Raw genomic sequence first — 18,737 nt, 5'->3', positions numbered from 1 at the left:
CTGTTGCCTGTGTCTATGTGCCTGTAGTTCTGTCAGTGTGATCATGTGATGTATCTGACCCCAGGAATGTGTCAATAAAGTTTCCCCTTCCTGGGACAATGAATTCACGGTGTTCTTATTTCAATATCCAGGAGTGTATTTGTAAATTTGTGGTAATATCTTATGGGACCAAACTGCTGAGGTCATCGGTCCCTAAGCTTACACACTACTTACTCTAACTGAAACTAACTTACGCTAAGAGCAACACACACAACCATGCCCAAGGGAGGACTCGAACCTCCGACGGGAATGCCACGGGAACCGTCACAAGGCGCCCAAGACCGCGAGGCTACCCCGCACAGCTTTGCTTCATTTACCTATTACAGTAGTGTAGTTTGTATATTTCGGTGTAGTTCTGATTAGTGTGCTGCAGTGCAGAATTATAAATTACAACATGTATTTTGTAATAGTGGGTACAAAACAGTAGTTCAGTAGCATACGCCTTTTCGTTCTTAACATGGACAATGCTGGCCATTAAAATTGCTATACCAAGAAGAAATGCAGATGATAAAAGAATATTCATTGGACAAATGTACTACACTAGAACTGACATGTGATTACATTTTCACGCAATTTGGGTGCGTAGATCCTGAGGAAACAGTACCCAGAACAACCACCTCTGGCCGTAATAACGGCCTTGATACACCTGGGCATTGAGTCAAACAGAACTTGGATGGCATGTACAGGTACAGCTGCCCATGCAGCTTCAACAAGATACCACAGTTTATCAAGAGTAGTGACTGGCGTGTTGTGACGAGCCAGTTGCTCGGCCACCATTGACCAGACGTTTTCAGTTGCTGAGAGATCTGGAGAATGTACTGGCCAGGGCAGTAGTCGAACATTTCCTGTATCCAGAAAGGCCCATACAGGACCTGCAACATGCGATCGTGCATTATCCTGCTGAAATGTAGGGTTTCGCAGGGATCGAATGAAGGGTAGAGCCACGGGTCGTAACACATCTGAAATGTAACGTCCACTGTTCAAAGTGCCGTCATTGCGAACAAGAGATGACCGAGACGTGTAACCAATGGCACCCCATACCATCACGCCGAGTGATACGCCAGTATGGCGATGACGAATACACGCTTCCAAGGTGCTTTCATCGCGATGTCGCCAAACACGGATGCGACCATCATGATGCTGTAAACAGAACCTGGATTCATCCGAAAAAATGACGTTTTGCCATTCGTGCACCCAGGTTCGTCGTTGAGTACACCATGGCAGGCGCTCCTGTCTGTGACGAAGCGTCAAGGGTAACAGCAGCCATGCTCTCCGAGCTCATAGTCCATGCTGCTGTAAACGTCGTCGAACTGTTCGTGCAGATGGTTCGTGTCTTCCAAACGTCCCCATCTGTTGACTCAGGATCGAGTCGTGGCTGCACGATCCGTTACAGCCATGCGGATTTAGATGCCTGTCAGCTCGACTGCTAGTGATACGAGGCCATTGGGATCCAGCACGGCGTTCCGTATTACCCTCCTGAACCCACCGATTCCACATTCTGCTACCAGTCATTGGATCTCGACCAACGCGAGCAGCAGTGTCGCGATACGATAAACCGCAATCACGATAGGTTACAATCCGACCTTTATCGAAGTCGGAAACGTGATGGTACGCATTTCTCCTCCTTACACGAGGCATCACCAGGCAACGCCGGTCAACTGCTGCTTGTGTATGAGAAATCGGTTGGAAACTTTCCTCGTGTCAGCACGTTGTAGGTGTCGCCACCGGCACCAACCTTGTGTGAATGCTCTGAAAAGCTAATCATTTGCACATCACAGCATCTTCTTCCTGTCGGTTAAGTTTCGCGTCTATAGCACGTCATCTTCGTGGTGTAGCAATTTTAATGGCCAGTAGTGTATTTACTCTTCCTTTCTTCCTCTATTCTTCTTCTTCTGCTTCTTCTTCTTTTTCTTCTTCTCTCTCTCTCTCTCTCTCTCTCTCTCACACACACACACACAAACACACACACACACACACACACACACACACACACACACAGACACTCCCTCTCTCTCTCTCTCTCTCTCTCTCTCTCTCTCTCTCGATTTCACTTCTTTCTTACTTATTTTACAATTCTCCGTTAAAATTCTTGAGACTGCGATACATTAATAAGTTTTAAATTTCATATTAATATCTTTAGTGTTATACTCGTACACAACTATATGTGCAACAAATGGTCTGTTTTAGAATTTTGATAGCAGTCTAAAAGAAAACACAGAAAAAGTTACGAATAAACCCCGAAACCATAGATCCTTTTGCCAGGAAATATTTATAGAATTACCCGTCAAATATTTCTTTCATTAAATTAAGATCTTGTGCCTACCATAAGAAAATGTATATCGGAACAGACAATCCTGTAACAGTCTCGTCATTTTTTGTGTAGCTATGGAAATAATACTGAAATAACTACGGGAATACAGCCGGGTAATGTCCTCGACAACCGACGATATTTCAACAGGTGACAACCAGTCATTTTCAATGCACATATAGCCGGCCGGTGTGGCCATGCGGTTCTAGGCGCTTCAGTTTGGAACTGCGTGACCGCTAAGGTCGCAGGTTCGAATCCTAACTCGGACATGGATGTTTGTGATGTCCTTAGGTTAGTTAGGTTTAAGTAGTTCAAATTCTAGGGGACTGAAGACCACAGATGTTAAGTCCCATAGCGCTCAGAGCCATTTGAACCAACCAAGGCACAAATGAAACAGGAGATCGATGTGCTTGACAACTTAAACTATCGATGGCCGAAAGAAACTATATGCTGTACACAATTAGTGCCATCACCCAATCAAAGATAACCAATACCAGACGTTCTCGACACCGGTTGAGCAAGTAGAGCTATCTCTGTCCTACTGTTGTTTGACCAGGAGGAAAGCAGGATTCAAAGTGGAATTTAAGCATAAACTGCCGTCCTTATGTCTGGAACCCTGCTGTCTCTCTCTCTCTCTGCTCAGTCGACACAATGACACAGGCTTATTTTCTCACCTGTCGTTATTTATATTTCGCTATCGTTAATGTCCGGTGTTGGTTATCTCTGGTCTTGTTTTGACGCTTCTTGTTGACAGCTTGTCTTTTCCTTGGCATACGCCATCTTTTCTTTCTGAATGACACAGCTACAACCGGGGTTTTAAATTATGCACGGTGATTACTCGTTTCATTTGTATCATGAAAATTACGTGTAGTACACATATGGAATGAATGAATGAATGGCGTGTGACGACGGCCTCCCGTCGGGTATACCGCTCGCCTGGTGCAAGTCTTTCGATTTTGACACCACTTCGGCGACTTGCGCGTCGATGGGGATGAAATGATGATGATTAGGACAACACAACACCCAGTCCCTGAGCGGAGAAAATCTCACACCCAGCCGGGAATCGAACCCGGGCCCTTAGGATTGGCAGTCTGTCGCGCTGACCACTCAGCTACCGGGGGCGGATGTTCACCTATGGAAACGTCGGCGGTTGTTGAGAACGTTACCCGGTTGCATTCCCCTTAAGTTATTTGAACATTCGATATGTCGAGAGAAGATCAAATTTCACATATGAAGGTACTGATCGATTAAACTAGTAAAAACTCAAACATGTCAAAACAAGCCTTTCCTTGGTGACAGTTTACTGAGACCCGAGCAAAACTTTCAAATATATTTCAGAAAGACGAAAGACACTTGTTTTTCTATGGAGAAAAGAAAATATGTAGTTCAGTCAGGACCAATATTTTCTATCCACTTAATTTCGTCATCTTGCGTATCAATAACTGCACATATCTTTATGTGTGAGCCGCTAATTACACTAACGATGCTATAAGAACATTGCTAATGACATCACTGTCATTGTAGAATAGCCGGCCGCGGTGGCCGGCCGGTTCTAGGCACTTCAGCCCGGAACCGCGTGACTGCTACGGTCGCAGGTTCGAATCCTGCCTTGGCCATGAAGTGTGTGATGTCCTTAGGTTAGTTAGGTTTAAGTAGTTCTAAGTTTTAGGGGATTGATGACCTCAGATGTTAGAGTCCCATAGTGCTAAGAGCCATTTGAACCATTTGTCACTGTAGAATAGGAGAAGGTAACGGTAAGACAACACTATTCCACCAACAGAAAAGAAAAAAATAGCACGGGCAATAGTAATTATGAAATAAGTCACGTGTTCGCTCCTTAGATATTGCCTTACAAGTTTTAAGTTCTGACAGTTCGTTTTGAGTCTCGTTTTTCGCTCGAACTTTTCTGTGTCATTGTAGGTTTACGGAATCGATAACGCCTTTGCTGGGCTTTCTTATCTTAAAACATATCTGACACATGTTTAAAACTTATTATGACCGGTAATCTTAATCTGAGTGAAATATCACCAACAGTACTTACAATCACTTTCTTGTTGCAGCCAGTTCGAGTGGGAGCGATGGATTATCTTTTTAAGCATGTCTGTCAACCGATGGAACACCGAAATCCATTTGCGTACCAGGTAAGTCCAATATAGTACCAAAAACTTCATTCAGTTAAAAATTGCATCGTAAGTAGAAAATTTTCGTGTAATACTTCGCAGTGTGTTTCATTTACGATGTGCAATGAAATCTGAGAAGAAGCTTACATTTATGTCATGAACAGAAATTTTATATAACAATCTCTCAGTGGCAGTAAAAAAAGACATCATCTTTTCCCTTAGGTGTCGAGTGGGGCCTGGTGGTACTTCTTCTCAAAAATTATTGAGCTGCTAGATACGGTAAGTGCGAGAATATGAAAGTTGTTCTGCACACTCCGCACACATCCTTTCTTTTTCATTTTACTGAAGAGATTTATTTCACATGTTTATTAAATGATTATTTGTTCGTTGACACATTCTGTGTTTCAGAATCTCTTCCCGTGTCTAAGGGGTTCCAAATACGGAATGTAGCCCTAATTAATGAATTCAGTATTGAAACGAAAAAAATTCGTTTCATAAACAAAAAATTACTGTATGTCCAACACATTTAGATGGAAGAGTTAGCTTTGTAACTAATTTTCGTAGAACTCACATCGAATTTTCCTAGACCTTATGCATAAACAATTTATAATTTAATCATTTCAACTAACATTAGTACAAGAATACGCCGAACGTTTGTAAATACTTATTTACTTCAATACGTTCCGCTTTCATTTCTGAAAATAAACTTTATTATAGAAACTTTCTAAATCACTGACTCCACGTCTACTCATGAACATACACCTGCTGTGATAATGAGCTCCGTTGGCTTTCTTTTTAATGCTGCTTAAAATATGTTCCTTGAATATAAATATGTTTTAACTGCATATACGTGAAATTCCTGATTTGAAATTTGCATGGTGTAATTATGCATATCATAGACTTTTCAAAAATATACCTTTGTGTCAGATTCGACTAAATCACAAAGACGTAGGCCTTGATAATAAAGTCATTGTTTCGAATACAAATGATGTAGTTTCTGAGACCGTTGTTTGTCAGGGTACACACTATCTGATTACTATGTAATGCAGAAGTGACCACTAGATGTAACGAGAGGTGGAGCCGCCAGTATAAAGTGTATCATCGAAATTCCGGAAAAGAAGAAACTGAAAGAATTAGAAATGTAGTGCTGTGGAAGAATGTTAAAAAATTAAGTGAGCAGATAAAGCATGAAATGAAAAAGTACCAAAAAGGATAAATGAGGAAAGAAGCCTACGCAGACAATTACCAGATGAACCGACTGAGTAGTGGGACATATGATAAGGTATCCAGGAATACCTAAACTAGCGCTAGAATGTGGGAAGGAAAAAATAGACTGGGCAGACCAAGATTGGAGTACGCAAAAATCGTAGAACAAGTGTGTAATAGGTGCATAGAAATGGAAAGATTACCACAAGACGGCATCAAACCAGTAGAAAAATTGGTGGGCTAAAAATACACAGACACGCGTTGAGGGTTCCGAACAAACTTTCAATCTCTGCATAAAGGCAATGTACCAACTGCTTCACTCACTCACTCACTCACTCACTCACTGACTCATCATCGTCCAGCCCAAACCACTAAAAGTTGAAACTTGAAATTTGCAGAGGGTGTTGATCTTATACTATAAGCGTCGTTTAAGAAAGGAATTTTCGATATTCCATCCCTAAGGGGGAGAAATAGAGGATAATTTTTTTAAAAAATATATCGCTCTTAAGGCAATTCTGACGCTAAACGTAAGGAAATTGGTTTTTGGTTTTTCGGTCAGAAATAAAGAAATACGTATGTCAACACTTTTTTGAAATTCAACCACTATTGTATTTGATTTCTTGGTTAGAAATGAAAAATGTTTTTGGATATTCAACACTGTAAGTGAGTAAAATAGGGGATGAAAATTTTTATGAAATTATTTCATTATGAATGCATTTTGTGGAACACTTCCTTTTGCAATGACAGCGTGCATAGCCTTGTCCCCCACTTCTCGAATTAGCTGCAGCTGCTTCTCTCAGCTACATTTCTTGAAAAGAAATCTCATCTATGGAAAGTAACTTTTCTTTAGAAATTACGAACTGATTACGTGTGTAAAGCTGCTTGAGGGTACCATTTTTATTTGCCAGTTTATAGAAGTAGGAGTCTTCTATTCCAAGAACAACCGCTAACACATTTCGGCTATCTGTACGACCACGGTCGACATCAGGGACTTGTATTCGTACGTTATCACCAATTTGAGCCGGAGGAAATTGTTTTTGCGAGGTTCGTAACATCTGTGTATCTTGCAGTAGAAGATTTTCTTTTTGTAGAAATCAACTCGTGTTTTTCAGACAGAATTTGATGTGAAGAATTTGTATGTTGTAGGTCCTCTTCAGTATTTTTCTTTGGAATATGATTTTCGGTATGACCACCGTTCAAATTTTTTTTGTAAGCATTAAAAGTTTCTTCAAACTGTTCTTCGGTTTCAGAAGTACATCTACATCTACATCTACATCCGTACTCCGCAAGCCACCTCACGGTGTGTGGCGGAGGGTACCCTGAGTACCTCTATCGGTTCTCCCTTCTATTCCAGTCTCGTATTGTTCGTGGAAAGTATTGACAATTTCTTCGAATTGTTCTTCGGTTTCAATATTTGCGATTTGTTGGCCAGGCAAAAAAGACAATGCTATGCCTCTTTTTGCTTTAACGCCAAACATGGTTTCTTTGGACTTTGGCGTATTTCTTCGTGGTATGTGGTGTTGTTGGCAAATTGAACAAAGGATAAACCATCTGACTATTTATTTGTATCGTTATCGTTCATTCACGCAATTAGCATATTCTGTATATCCTGACTGCCCCTTTCACCTGAGCCTTGTGTTTGACTGTGACGAGACTTTCCTTGAACTATTTTAACATCTTTCCACATAGCGCATATTTCGTATATGACTTGATTACTAAATTCTCTACCATTATCTGATTGCAATATTGCTGGTGCACCAAATGTTAAAAATATTGAAAGAATGTGATGCACTACTTCTTCAGCTCTTTTAGTATTCAAAGGTCGTAGCTGGACAATCTCAGTTAAATGATCTTGATATACCATTATGAACTTATATTCGCCATCTCGGTTTGACTGCAGATCTATCAGATCAACTTGACATCTTGAGTTTAATTCAGAGCTAACCATTGGCTTCACAACAATTCCTTTCTTAGGTGCACTGTGTTTCATTTGACACTGTTTGCGTAAATTTAAATATAACATTACAACTTCATATGTAATATTTTTGTATTTAACTTGCAACCCTTTAAGCATACGTGTTCTCCGTCCGTGGCCTATTCTGATGTGAGTTTCATGTAGAATACTGTACAATTCTTCATTGGTGACATAATACTGTATGTTCGTTTCCCCTGGTTTTAATGCTAAAATTAACTTCTCTTCATCAATAATTTTTAAAACATCAAAACGTTTTAATCGTCTGTAATCCAAAGGTGTGTTGCGTTTAATTTTAGCAGAAACCACTTCAGAAAGTATTTTAGAATACTTTTCTTCAGAAAAATAAAAATAATTGTCCTCTCGTTTATCCGCAATTAATGCATTTAACTTTTCATGAAAATGATCACGATTTATTGCAGTATCCATTTAATATAAATTAGGGTATCGGAAAAATAATTAAGAAAACGTTGCTCGCGTTATCAATGCTTGCATAAGACTGACAAAGCTGATTGACTCCAAGCAGAACAAAGGATTTGGCGGGAGAGAGCCAGTCGCTTGTTTTTTTGACTCTTCTATTTTGGACCTTCACCAGAACTTATCTGTGATTTTCGACACACACTAGAGAGGGTCCGAATGTACAACAATATAATGAAATATTCAAGCTTTCCGCAGTGTATTTGGTATCTCTTGACATTCACCGGTGGAAGTCGACATTCTCCAATTTCGGTCATTCACGGTACCATATATACACTAGACAGTTCATTCATAGCTTTTGATGAGTAAGCGAACGAGTATCAAAATATGTGACATAAATGGCCGTATCTTTTCATTGCGTTCACTTAAAAGCTTAAATGTTATACACTGCCAAGTGACCATAGACCTTAGTATCTACCATAAATTTCAACTTGATATCTCTACCGTTTCTGAGACAGAGGGATCTTAACAAACCGACAGAAAGACAATGGACAAAATAATGGCAAAAAATATTTTTTTATGTGATCTACTTATAAATTAACAATTTTCGGATTTTTTTCTTTACTTGTACTTGTACTTGCTTTCTGCATACTGCTATCAACGAAAAGCTACCTAGAGATTTTGATAAGTGAATTTGTAAGTATCAAAATATCCTTTTCCACCATGAACACCTTTTTTTTGAAAATGGTGAATGAAGTTGAATTCTCTGTATACTTGGGCATAGTAGACACTGGGAAAAATAATAAAAAAACTCTTCCATAAAAAATGTTGCGGGAAAACAACTAGCACAATCGTGAGGGTCAGGTTTTATTTTACCAAAATTATTCTCTGACTTCCTGCTATTTGTTTGATATTATAAGTTACCTGAGGAACAGCTATGAATAAAAAATTATTCTTTCATTACTTTTATTTATTAGTTATTATAAAAATATTACAAAGATTGCAAATCATATTCTGTGGCAAAAAAATTATCAATAATTTTTATTTATTTGTTTTGTAGCACAAAATCATGGTTCTGACTGCTTCACTTTTCGTGAAATAATTTGAAACAATCCTTTCGTTTTGCAAGACATGAGCACTGATTGCATTTTATGCACTTTGTCTTTGTTCTGGAACTGGTGCGCTCATACTGACATGTTCGTGGTGACAAAATATCATCCACTGTCGGCCAGTGATCATACCCTGTCCAAACCTGGTTTCGGATGGGGTTTGTAAACTTTTGCCTTTGTGGAGGTGCTTAACGTATCATCTAACGGTGTCTGAAACTCTTCAGCTCTCAATACTATAGTAGTTAAAGTTACGATGCAAACTGTGACATATTCTTCTTACTGTGTAGATCACTGTCTGAAATTTCCACAGTCTATTAGTTCTAGCCTCTCCAGGTGGTTTTATAGTATCAACAAAGTGCACATTATTGCTGAGCGCAAGGAACCGGTCTCTAGACATAGTGTCACTAATAGGTGATAAAGAAATAGATTTCTTTCGGTACATTGGTAGCCTAGGATACCTCATGCACCCCATCATTAAATTTATCCCAAAAAACACCTTCAGTTCATGAGCCGTACTCCCTAGGGTTTTTTTCCTGTCTTTGCAACACTATACATATTTGTATATTTCACTAACTCTTCAAACACCTTTCACTGAAATATTAACAGAAATATTCAGCACGAGTTCCAATTGGTGAAGGACTCTAGAATGAAAAAGAAGATATTTTAGTAAGAAAATGGGAATGGTACACGAAATAGGTAACTCAGATCGCACCTCTTTGTCACTGACCTCAAAAGCACTGTAATTAATGTTTGGTGGGTGAAACTTCTGAACAAAATTTGATCTCCGAAAAAGCAGTGGTCTGACACATTCTGTGACACTGTGTGAACTCCTACGCTCTTCAGGAACTTCAGGAACTTCAGGAACTTCTTCGGCATTCAAATCATCATCAGACGAGTCGTCTGCCTGCTGAATATTTGAAGGAGGAGGAACAAACTCGTCGTCTTCATCTGACGAAATGCCACTCAAATCCGAATCCTCTAATACAGAACGGATTTGATTGTCATAAACCTGTATAAAATAAGGGGAATGTGCATAAAAACTTTCCCATTCAAAACAGTATGAAAAGCAGTAATATAGGGAGGCCAATGATACAATCAACAGCACCAACTCGAGAATGAAGTTACACAGTCAACACATAACCCGCACAATCGTGCTACTACAAATTTAAAGCACAATTACTGTGCAAAGATATGAAGTTACTAATAATTATCAATATCACAACATTGTACACACTATTACAAATAACCAGATCCAGCAAATCGCCGAAACAATTCAATTTAACTTAATTATGAGCTACTAATCAGGTGCCGGCATAATGCTCACTTCTCGATCAACTTCAACAACATGTGGTGCAATCTGTTGGCACCGAATCACAACATAAACATGAGAAACGCGTAGCGCACAACCTGCACGATCGTGTGGGTTCGGGTGGAAAGGGATATATGACATAAATGGCCGTATCTTTAGATTGCATTGACTTAGAAGCTTAAATTTTATACACCGCCAAAAGGCCGTAGACCTTGGTATTTGCAAAAATTTCAACTTAATACCTCTACGTATTCCTGAGAAAGAGGGATCTTTACAAACGGACAAAGAAGTGATCCCGTAAGGGTTCCGTTTTTACCGATTAAGCTACGCAATACTAAATAGAAGAATTTGCGGCTTGCATTTTCTAACTAACTGACTATACTTTATTCCCTCTCAAATGTCATACCACACTATATTATCTTACTGATTATGGCCAAAAGTTTATTTTTGCTGTTTCTCCATCGATTATGGATACTAATCGCTGTCTTCATGTTACTTGTAGGGAGAGCTAAATTATATACCAGCACCACGACAATGCTTAGAGAACAATTAGCCTAACAAGAACGGAAAAAACTCACATGCCGTGTATAATTAAGAATTTGACATTATGCGTGGTAATTCCGTGCTGATGTTACAAACTTTCAGCGATGATGGAGGAGGATAAATGTTTCAATTTGAGGTAAGGGGCCCTGGTCCGGAAACGACCAATTCTAAATTTATATGCTAAAATCGTTCTGATACCTCTGACAGTGGAGTATATGTACCGGAAAAGTTGTTGCAACGATTGTGGGGTAGACGACTTTTAGAGGTTCTAGAATGGACCAAAACAAAAAATCTAGTAAACATGACCTCTAAAATGCCTACCTTAAGAGCTATGGGCACCTGTTCAGTATAAGAGACGTCTTTCACAGTAACGAATATGAACAAATGCTCATAGATCTTACGGTACACATTTTGGAGCACATGTTTACTAGACTTATTTTCTTGTTTTCATCCATACTGAGACTTCTGAAGTTGCCTACCCCACAGTCTTATCAACAATGGTACCAGTCAGTGTATTCCACTGTCGGAGGTTACAGATCTTAGCTTATAACTTTGAACTTTGAACTCGGTCGTTGCCGGACCAGAGTCCCTTACCTCAAAATGATACATTTGCCCTAATCCATCATCCCTGGAAATCCAACGTCATCACGGAATCACCCTGTATTTTTGCGAAATGCAGGCAATGACAAATCTACCTTATCCTGAAACAGAACATAAATGTACGATGCTCTGAATAAGTTATAACACCCTTTCGACTTTGGTTTTCCAAGTAAGGATTCCTGGTGCATTAGATTTCAGTTAAGTTTAAGTTACTGTTTCTCCTCCACTCTTATATGCATTATGAAGCTGCCAAAATGTACTTCAGTTGTACTCTTACAGCAGATTAGGTTAAATCCTGAAACCTTTAAGCGGTAAGGTAACGACTGAGGTATTACCAAAATTGCACACAGTTATGGAAAATATAGCATAAATTAACACGTTTACATGCAAGAGCTGGACATAACAGACGTATTTGAACCACCTGTACAGCCACATGCAGGAAAAGTTTTTCTGTTGTAGGCAAACTTGTGCTGAAACTTTGAAACTTTAAGCATGTGTAGAAGTATTTTTAGTTGAAAATCATTTATCGGCAGCAATCACTACATCGTCAGGTCAGTAACTTTAACTCACAATTTTCTTCTACATTCTCGTTTCGTACTTAAGTGTTTAAATTCCCCCCCTCCGCCCCCCCCCCCTCCCCACACACACACACACACACACACACACACAGACAACGGTTGCTTCCGATTCACTGTTGCTCCAGTCTTTCTTTTAAATCTCCTCTTTTCTATACTTCCAGATTATGTCCATTTGCTTCACGCTGTTATTCCACTTACAGCTACCAGAAGTAGGCTAAAGCAACACCAAAAGTGTTTCCCCTTTCAATGTTTAGCAGTCTCACACACAGTGAAGCCTTTTCCAATTATTTAACATTCTCCCTTGTAGTAAATAATCCTGAATTTGAAACTAGGAACTCTATAGTGAAATAGTTTTTGTGATGCATCAGATAATTTTCTGTTCTATATTTTTTATGGCATGACCTTTGGTTTTTATCTCTATTTATGTACATATTTCGTGTTTCCAGCAATTATTTGTTCATTTTAACAAAATTTTTCATACTGTTTTAAGTAATATCTCTGTCAAAACTCAAATTTTACCTTATACTATCCACTTCAATTAGAGTTGTCGTCATTTTGTAACCGAATCTCTGAGTTCCAAAAATAATATTTGCTGTTTCAGAATAACTCTGTTCCTTTCTTAATAAATGATTTGTATTCAAGTAATTTCATATGTTTCTAGTCTCATTTGTTCCTTATCTTGATCTGAATGTTCAGTTTAACAGTCATTTGACATTTGCTATACTTTTCTTTATGACTGTTCTTCCTTTGTCTTTATTTCAACAGCTCAGAGATCTCATTTAAACTCTGGTGTAACAATATATCTTTCTGTATTGAAAAATGTCATAAATAAATTTGAGTACAATATAGCATGATACTGTTCTAATTTTTAAGATCATTTCCGTTTTTAAAGATCATAAGCTACTACACCAACATTCGTTAACAGTATAATTATGATCTATGATTACTCACTCATGTTATTCAAATGAACAATAATTAATTATACATCAAGGATATATTTCTTTTGTTGTTTGAAAGAGAGCAGAAAATTCCTTTTGTTGTACCCTGTACACTTATTATTAAATTATGAATGAATTTAGGTTTTTCTCCTATATAATATACAGCTATCTTTTCTATAAAAACATAGCCGACCGGTATTGCCTGTGCGGTTTTAGGCGCTTCAGTCTGGAACCGTGTGACCGCTACGGTCGCAGTTTCGAATCCTGCCTCGGGCATGGATGTGTGTGATGTCCTTAGGTTAGTTAGGTTTAAGTAGTTCTGAGTTCTAGGGGACTGGTGACCACAGATGTTAAATCCCATAGTGCTCAGAGACATTTGAACCATTTATAAAAACATAAATGACATGTCGACCACAACTATAAACCCCTGTCTGAGTCTACCTCTACATCTGCACTCCAGAAATGATAGTATGGTTTGTGGCAGAGGATAGGTTGTATGCCAGCATCAGTTTAAGTTGTACCTTTTCCATTTACAGATGGCTTTTGCCATTCTAACGGACTGAACTAGTCTTCCTGTTCCTAACATAGTTTACCTTACAATGCTTTTCTTGTTCAGATCTTTGCTCAAGCAGTTTCAAGAGTGATTGTTGATCAAACATACATCTTTGCTCAAGCAGATTCAAGAGTGATTGTTGATCAAAGATACCTGCAGTAGCAAAATTAAAAAAAAATGTTTATATCGCGAGATCTATTTTATTGGCTGCTTGCAAATCTACAAACCTCATTCCTTTCTTAAGTCATATGATAAAAATTTGTTAGGGATTCATTATGACTGACCAAAACAATATTAACTTTCAATAGATTTTTGCCACTGCAGTCATTAATATACCAGTACAAATATTCGAAAACCCTTATGTTTTCAATTACGTATTAGTAGTTCATGTACCTTTATTGGAGGAGAGTTTTTAACATTTTCTGGAAAAAACTCAACAAACTGGATTTGTATGTTTAACTACAGCTAAGTGTGTTCTATGCACTCTGTTTAATCACAGATGCATCACATGTTGTCAGTCTTGAAGCATATGTCTTCCTCGTTTTCTTCCTTGTTTGGTAAGTCACAGAATCAGCTCCGTTCATGGCCTTCCATGCAGTTGGGTCATGTCTCAGATGCAGTACTTCCCTTTTCCCTTTTTTCTCACTCTTTTTGCTCCAGACGTCTTCGTGAATTATAACACACCATCTTAACTGAGTAAAGTATTATGCGTGACACAAGTCATAAACTGAATTTATTTTTTACGGATTCTCATTGCAAAAGTAATTAGAAGCTTTCTACCTAGTTTTTGGGGAAATCACTGTTTGTGTTACTGCTCTTTTATGTATTTACCAACATGAGTAGTGAAATACTGCCATATATTAAAAGTGACCATCTTGAAAGGTATCATTACACATTATTTTATCTTCGTTTGGTAGCTATATATAAGGTTTGCAGTTTGCAGAAGACGTTATTGTTGTTGCAGTCTTCATTCTCAAGACATATCTGTTGGGCCTCTCCACATTTGTCTATCCTGTGCAAGTTTCTTCAGCTCCGTATAAGTACTGTGAACTGCTTTCATTCGATCCCAATTACTGCATTCAATCTTACAATTTTTACTCTTATTCATACGAGTACTTTACTTCTACTCATACTTCCCTTCATAACCAAATTACCTACTCCTTGATGCCTCATGCTGAATCGTATCAGCTGCTCCCTTCAGTGTTCAGGTTGTGCATAAAACTCATTTTTCACTGTTGGATTCTGCACCTCTTCATTAGTTATCCGATCTACCCAACGTATCTACAGCATTCTTCTGTAATATCTCACTTCGGAAGCATTTATTCTCTTCATGCTTGTAAAGTTCATCATCCTCATAAGGCTACAGTTCAGATAGATACTTCCAGGACCTGCTTACTGTGATGTTGCGATCATTACATTCTTCTTCATGCCTAAAGGTACTTCGCTTGGCTCATATATCAACCAGGTTAATGATATTTGTGGGGGAATGTCATCCACTACAGGTATCTTGTTTCTACATGGGTATTTCACAGCTCTGTCAAATTATTCTCGCGGTACTGCATCCTCCACTCCCTCTTCCTTTTCGATAATATTATTCTCATTTGTCTTTCCTTCATATAGGCCTATAATTTTTTCCTGTATTTCAGCCTTGTCTTCTTTCATAAAACTGATTTGGCATTTGATCTCCTCATGTTTATATAGCTGTCTTTCTTTTCTCCGTAGGTTTCTTTAATTCTCCTATAAGTGGCTCCTCTCCTGTCTGCACTCGTGTATGAATGTGCAGCTTTGCGTTTCTCGTGTATACATTCATGCTGTACCACTTTGCAGTTTCTGCCAGTCTCATTTTCAGGCGATTCTATTTCCTTTTAGCTATTCCATTTATTGTATTTTTATATTTCCTTCTTTCATCAATTAAATTTAATCCCAGTCCTTCTGCTAGATTTTGTCCTTTGCCGCGTTTTTCCTCTGCTGCTGCTACATCGTAATTCAAAGCTAGCCACCTGTCTTCTACCGAATTCTCTTCCTGTGTTTCTGCTAGTGATAGCCTCATGAAACTTTTAAACATTCTCAAAAAACTCTGTTACTTTCAGCTTATTCTGCTCTCCTTTGTTAATGTCATACATTTAACAATTTCTACAGCTTTAGTCTGCAATCCAGAATTAATAAATTATGGTCAGAATAAGCATGTGATCCTGCAAATGTTTCTCAATACAAATAGTAGTCCTTTCTTAATATATTGTAATTGTCACGTCTATGGTAATAAAAGATTTATGGGCGTCTAGAAAGACTTTAACTTGAATATATCTTTAAGTTATATCTTTAATTATAAAAGAGTATATATAAAGTAACTGTGGTAGTTAATCATATTTATATCCGGTGTATTATCATTCATAGAATGATTTTTAATTTCATCTGCATTTGCGGTTGTGACTCTACTGGTTGCACGGGAAGTACAATAACTGTGTACGTAATTAGCTAAATTACGAGTTATGCTGAAGATAGAAACAAAATCTCTTAAAAGAAAGTTAGCCATATGTCGACGTTAACTGGGAGTCCATGGTTCAAATGGCTCTAAGCACTATGGGACTTAACATCTGAGGTCATCAGTCCCCTAGAACTTAGAACTACTTAAACCTAACTAACCTAAGGACATCACTCACATCCATGCCCGAGGCAGGATAAGAACCTGCGACCGTAGCAGTCGAGCGGTTCCGGACTGCGCGCCTAGAACCGGAAGACCACCGCGGCCGGCGGGAGGCCATGAATGCTAGGTTCAGTCACCTCGTTAGAAATGTTTCCATCTGTGTTGCCAAGCTATGTGTAACGCCTGTCTGTTGGGTATGGTGACGCTAATGATTACATACAAAGACTGCTGTTATGATTATGTTCTTGTTGAAAATGAGAGACGAGAGAGGGTGACATCTAGTTCCAGCAAATAGCCCACTCGTTTGAATAGCACATAGCTTGCCGTCGAGCTTCATTTTGCCATCCAGCGGACAGACCACCTCGAAAAGTGTTACATATCCTCAGTCCATGTTGCAGTGCAAAAAGGTTTGGAATTTTACCCAGGACATTGGCGCAAGGTTTGATGATCTGGAACTTCGTTCTACAACCTCTCCACTCTTTTTAAGCCAAATGCTAGCGCAGATTTTTTTGTGAGACAGAGTGGGAACAGCTATCACAGGATAGTAAATACGACACTGGAGTGTTAAAGTGATGCTAGCTGTGGAAGCAGGTATACGACATCCTTTATGAGGGATACATTACATAAGATCTACATGCATTCATTAATATGTGTACACTGGTGAACCGCGATATTATGATCACATCCTTAAAAAGAGAATGTCCTGATCACTGAGGACTAATGATGCAGTGCACTGCATGTATAGAATAGGCTCTGTGTACACAGAGATCCTTACCTGATAAATATTTGTATCTGGATGTTGACCGTGAAACACTCCCACTCTGCTATTCAGCATGCCATTCTCGTGATTTAGAAACCACTAAAAGAAAAATTTTGATTTTTAAAAAAATATACGTCTGGTTACTGTTAGTCGTTATATTGTATATTATAGCTTAGCCGAGAATTTTGTGAAAATGTAGTCCTCTTGCTAGGCAATTAAAGCAGTTCTTCCATCTCTGCATCACTTGAATCACACTCTAATGCAAAAAAAAAGGGCACGCACCATGACAGAATTACCTGAATTTGGAGGAAATCGGAGGATGTGATGTAAATGTACAGACAACAGACAAATTATCGATCACATTTTCATAACAATTGAGTGATTTATTTAAGACAAAAGGCTTCACAAATTGAACAAGTCACTCACCCGTCGATCCACCTATGGCCTTTATGCAGGCAATTATTCGGCTTATGATTGATTGAGAGAATTGCTGAATGTTCTCCTAAAGAATATCGTGCCAAAATCTGTCCAATTTTCGCGTTACATCGTCAAAATCCCGAGATGGTTGCAGAACCCTGCCCATAATGATCCAAGCGCCAAGGTAGGATTTGATAAGCATAAAGAAAAGCAGCAGAAACTCTCCTCATGTGCAGGCGGGTATTATCTTGTTGAAATGTGAGAAGTGGTCCTGCTATGAAAACTAATGGCACCCCAGACCATTACTCCAAGTTGCCGGGCCGTATGGCAGGTACCGAGCGAGGTGGCGCAGTGGTTAGCACACTGGACTCGCATTCGGGATGACGACGGTTCAATCCCATCTCCGGCCATCCTGATTTAGGTTTTCCGTGATTTCCCTATATCGATTCAGGCAAATGCCGGGATGGTTCCTTTGAAAGGGCACGGCCGATTTCCTTCCCAATCCTTCCCTAACCCGAGCTTGAGGTCCGTCTCTAATGACCTCGTTGTCAACGGAACGTTAAACACTCACCACCACCATCAACACCACCGTATGGCAGGTAATGGTCATGTTGGTATCCCTCCACTGTCCGGGCGTCTCCAGACACATCTTCTCTGATCAACGGGATCCGTTCGGTATGGGAAGTCTTCGGACCGGAATCTCACTGGCTGCAGTAGAGTTGTCTTCAGTTGTGTGTCCCGCTCCGAACTAATCCCCTATGATCAGCGAAGGTATGTCTGGAGATGCCTGTAATTCGCCATATGGCCCGACAACAGGGAGCGATGGTCTGAGATCCCATTTCTTTTCGTAGCAGGAACACTTTGGTTGTCAACAACGGGACCATTACAGCACAGCGGTACGTCTACATTATTCTACGCTCGTTTTGTTACCCTTCATAACAAGCCATCCTGGGCTTAAATTTAAGCAAGATAATGCCCGCCCGCCCATGGCGAGCGTTTCTGCTGCTGATCTTCGTGCTTCTCAAATTCTACCTTGGTGTTTAGATTATTATGAACAGGGCTCTGAAACCATCTCGGGATTTTTATGATCTAACGTGACAATTGGTCAGAATTTGGCATGATAATCTTCAGGAGGACATCCAGCAACTCTAACACTCAATGCTAAGCCGAATAACTGCTTGTATAAGGGCCAGAGGTAGATCAACGCGTTATTTACTGAGTTTG

At 39.2% G+C, this 18,737-nt stretch overlaps 1 protein-coding gene across 2 annotated transcripts in view; it reads left to right on the top strand.

Annotated features, from left to right (window-relative positions):
* The window catches only part of LOC126299257 (elongation of very long chain fatty acids protein 7), a 115,404-nt gene that overhangs the window by 73,266 nt on the left and 23,401 nt on the right, over positions 1-18,737 (top strand). For both annotated transcript variants that reach the window (XM_049991053.1, XM_049991052.1), the window contains exons 4-5: positions 4,408-4,488; positions 4,690-4,746. In XM_049991053.1, the coding sequence (XP_049847010.1) occupies positions 4,408-4,488; positions 4,690-4,746 (138 nt within the window). The remainder of the gene's footprint in view (positions 1-4,407; positions 4,489-4,689; positions 4,747-18,737) is intronic.

Source organism: Schistocerca gregaria, chromosome X (assembly GCF_023897955.1).
Source record: "Schistocerca gregaria isolate iqSchGreg1 chromosome X, iqSchGreg1.2, whole genome shotgun sequence".
Taxonomy (NCBI): domain Eukaryota; kingdom Metazoa; phylum Arthropoda; class Insecta; order Orthoptera; family Acrididae; genus Schistocerca; species Schistocerca gregaria.
The sequence above is the reverse complement of the archived record's forward strand: the minus strand, read 5'-3'. Positions and strand labels throughout refer to the sequence as shown.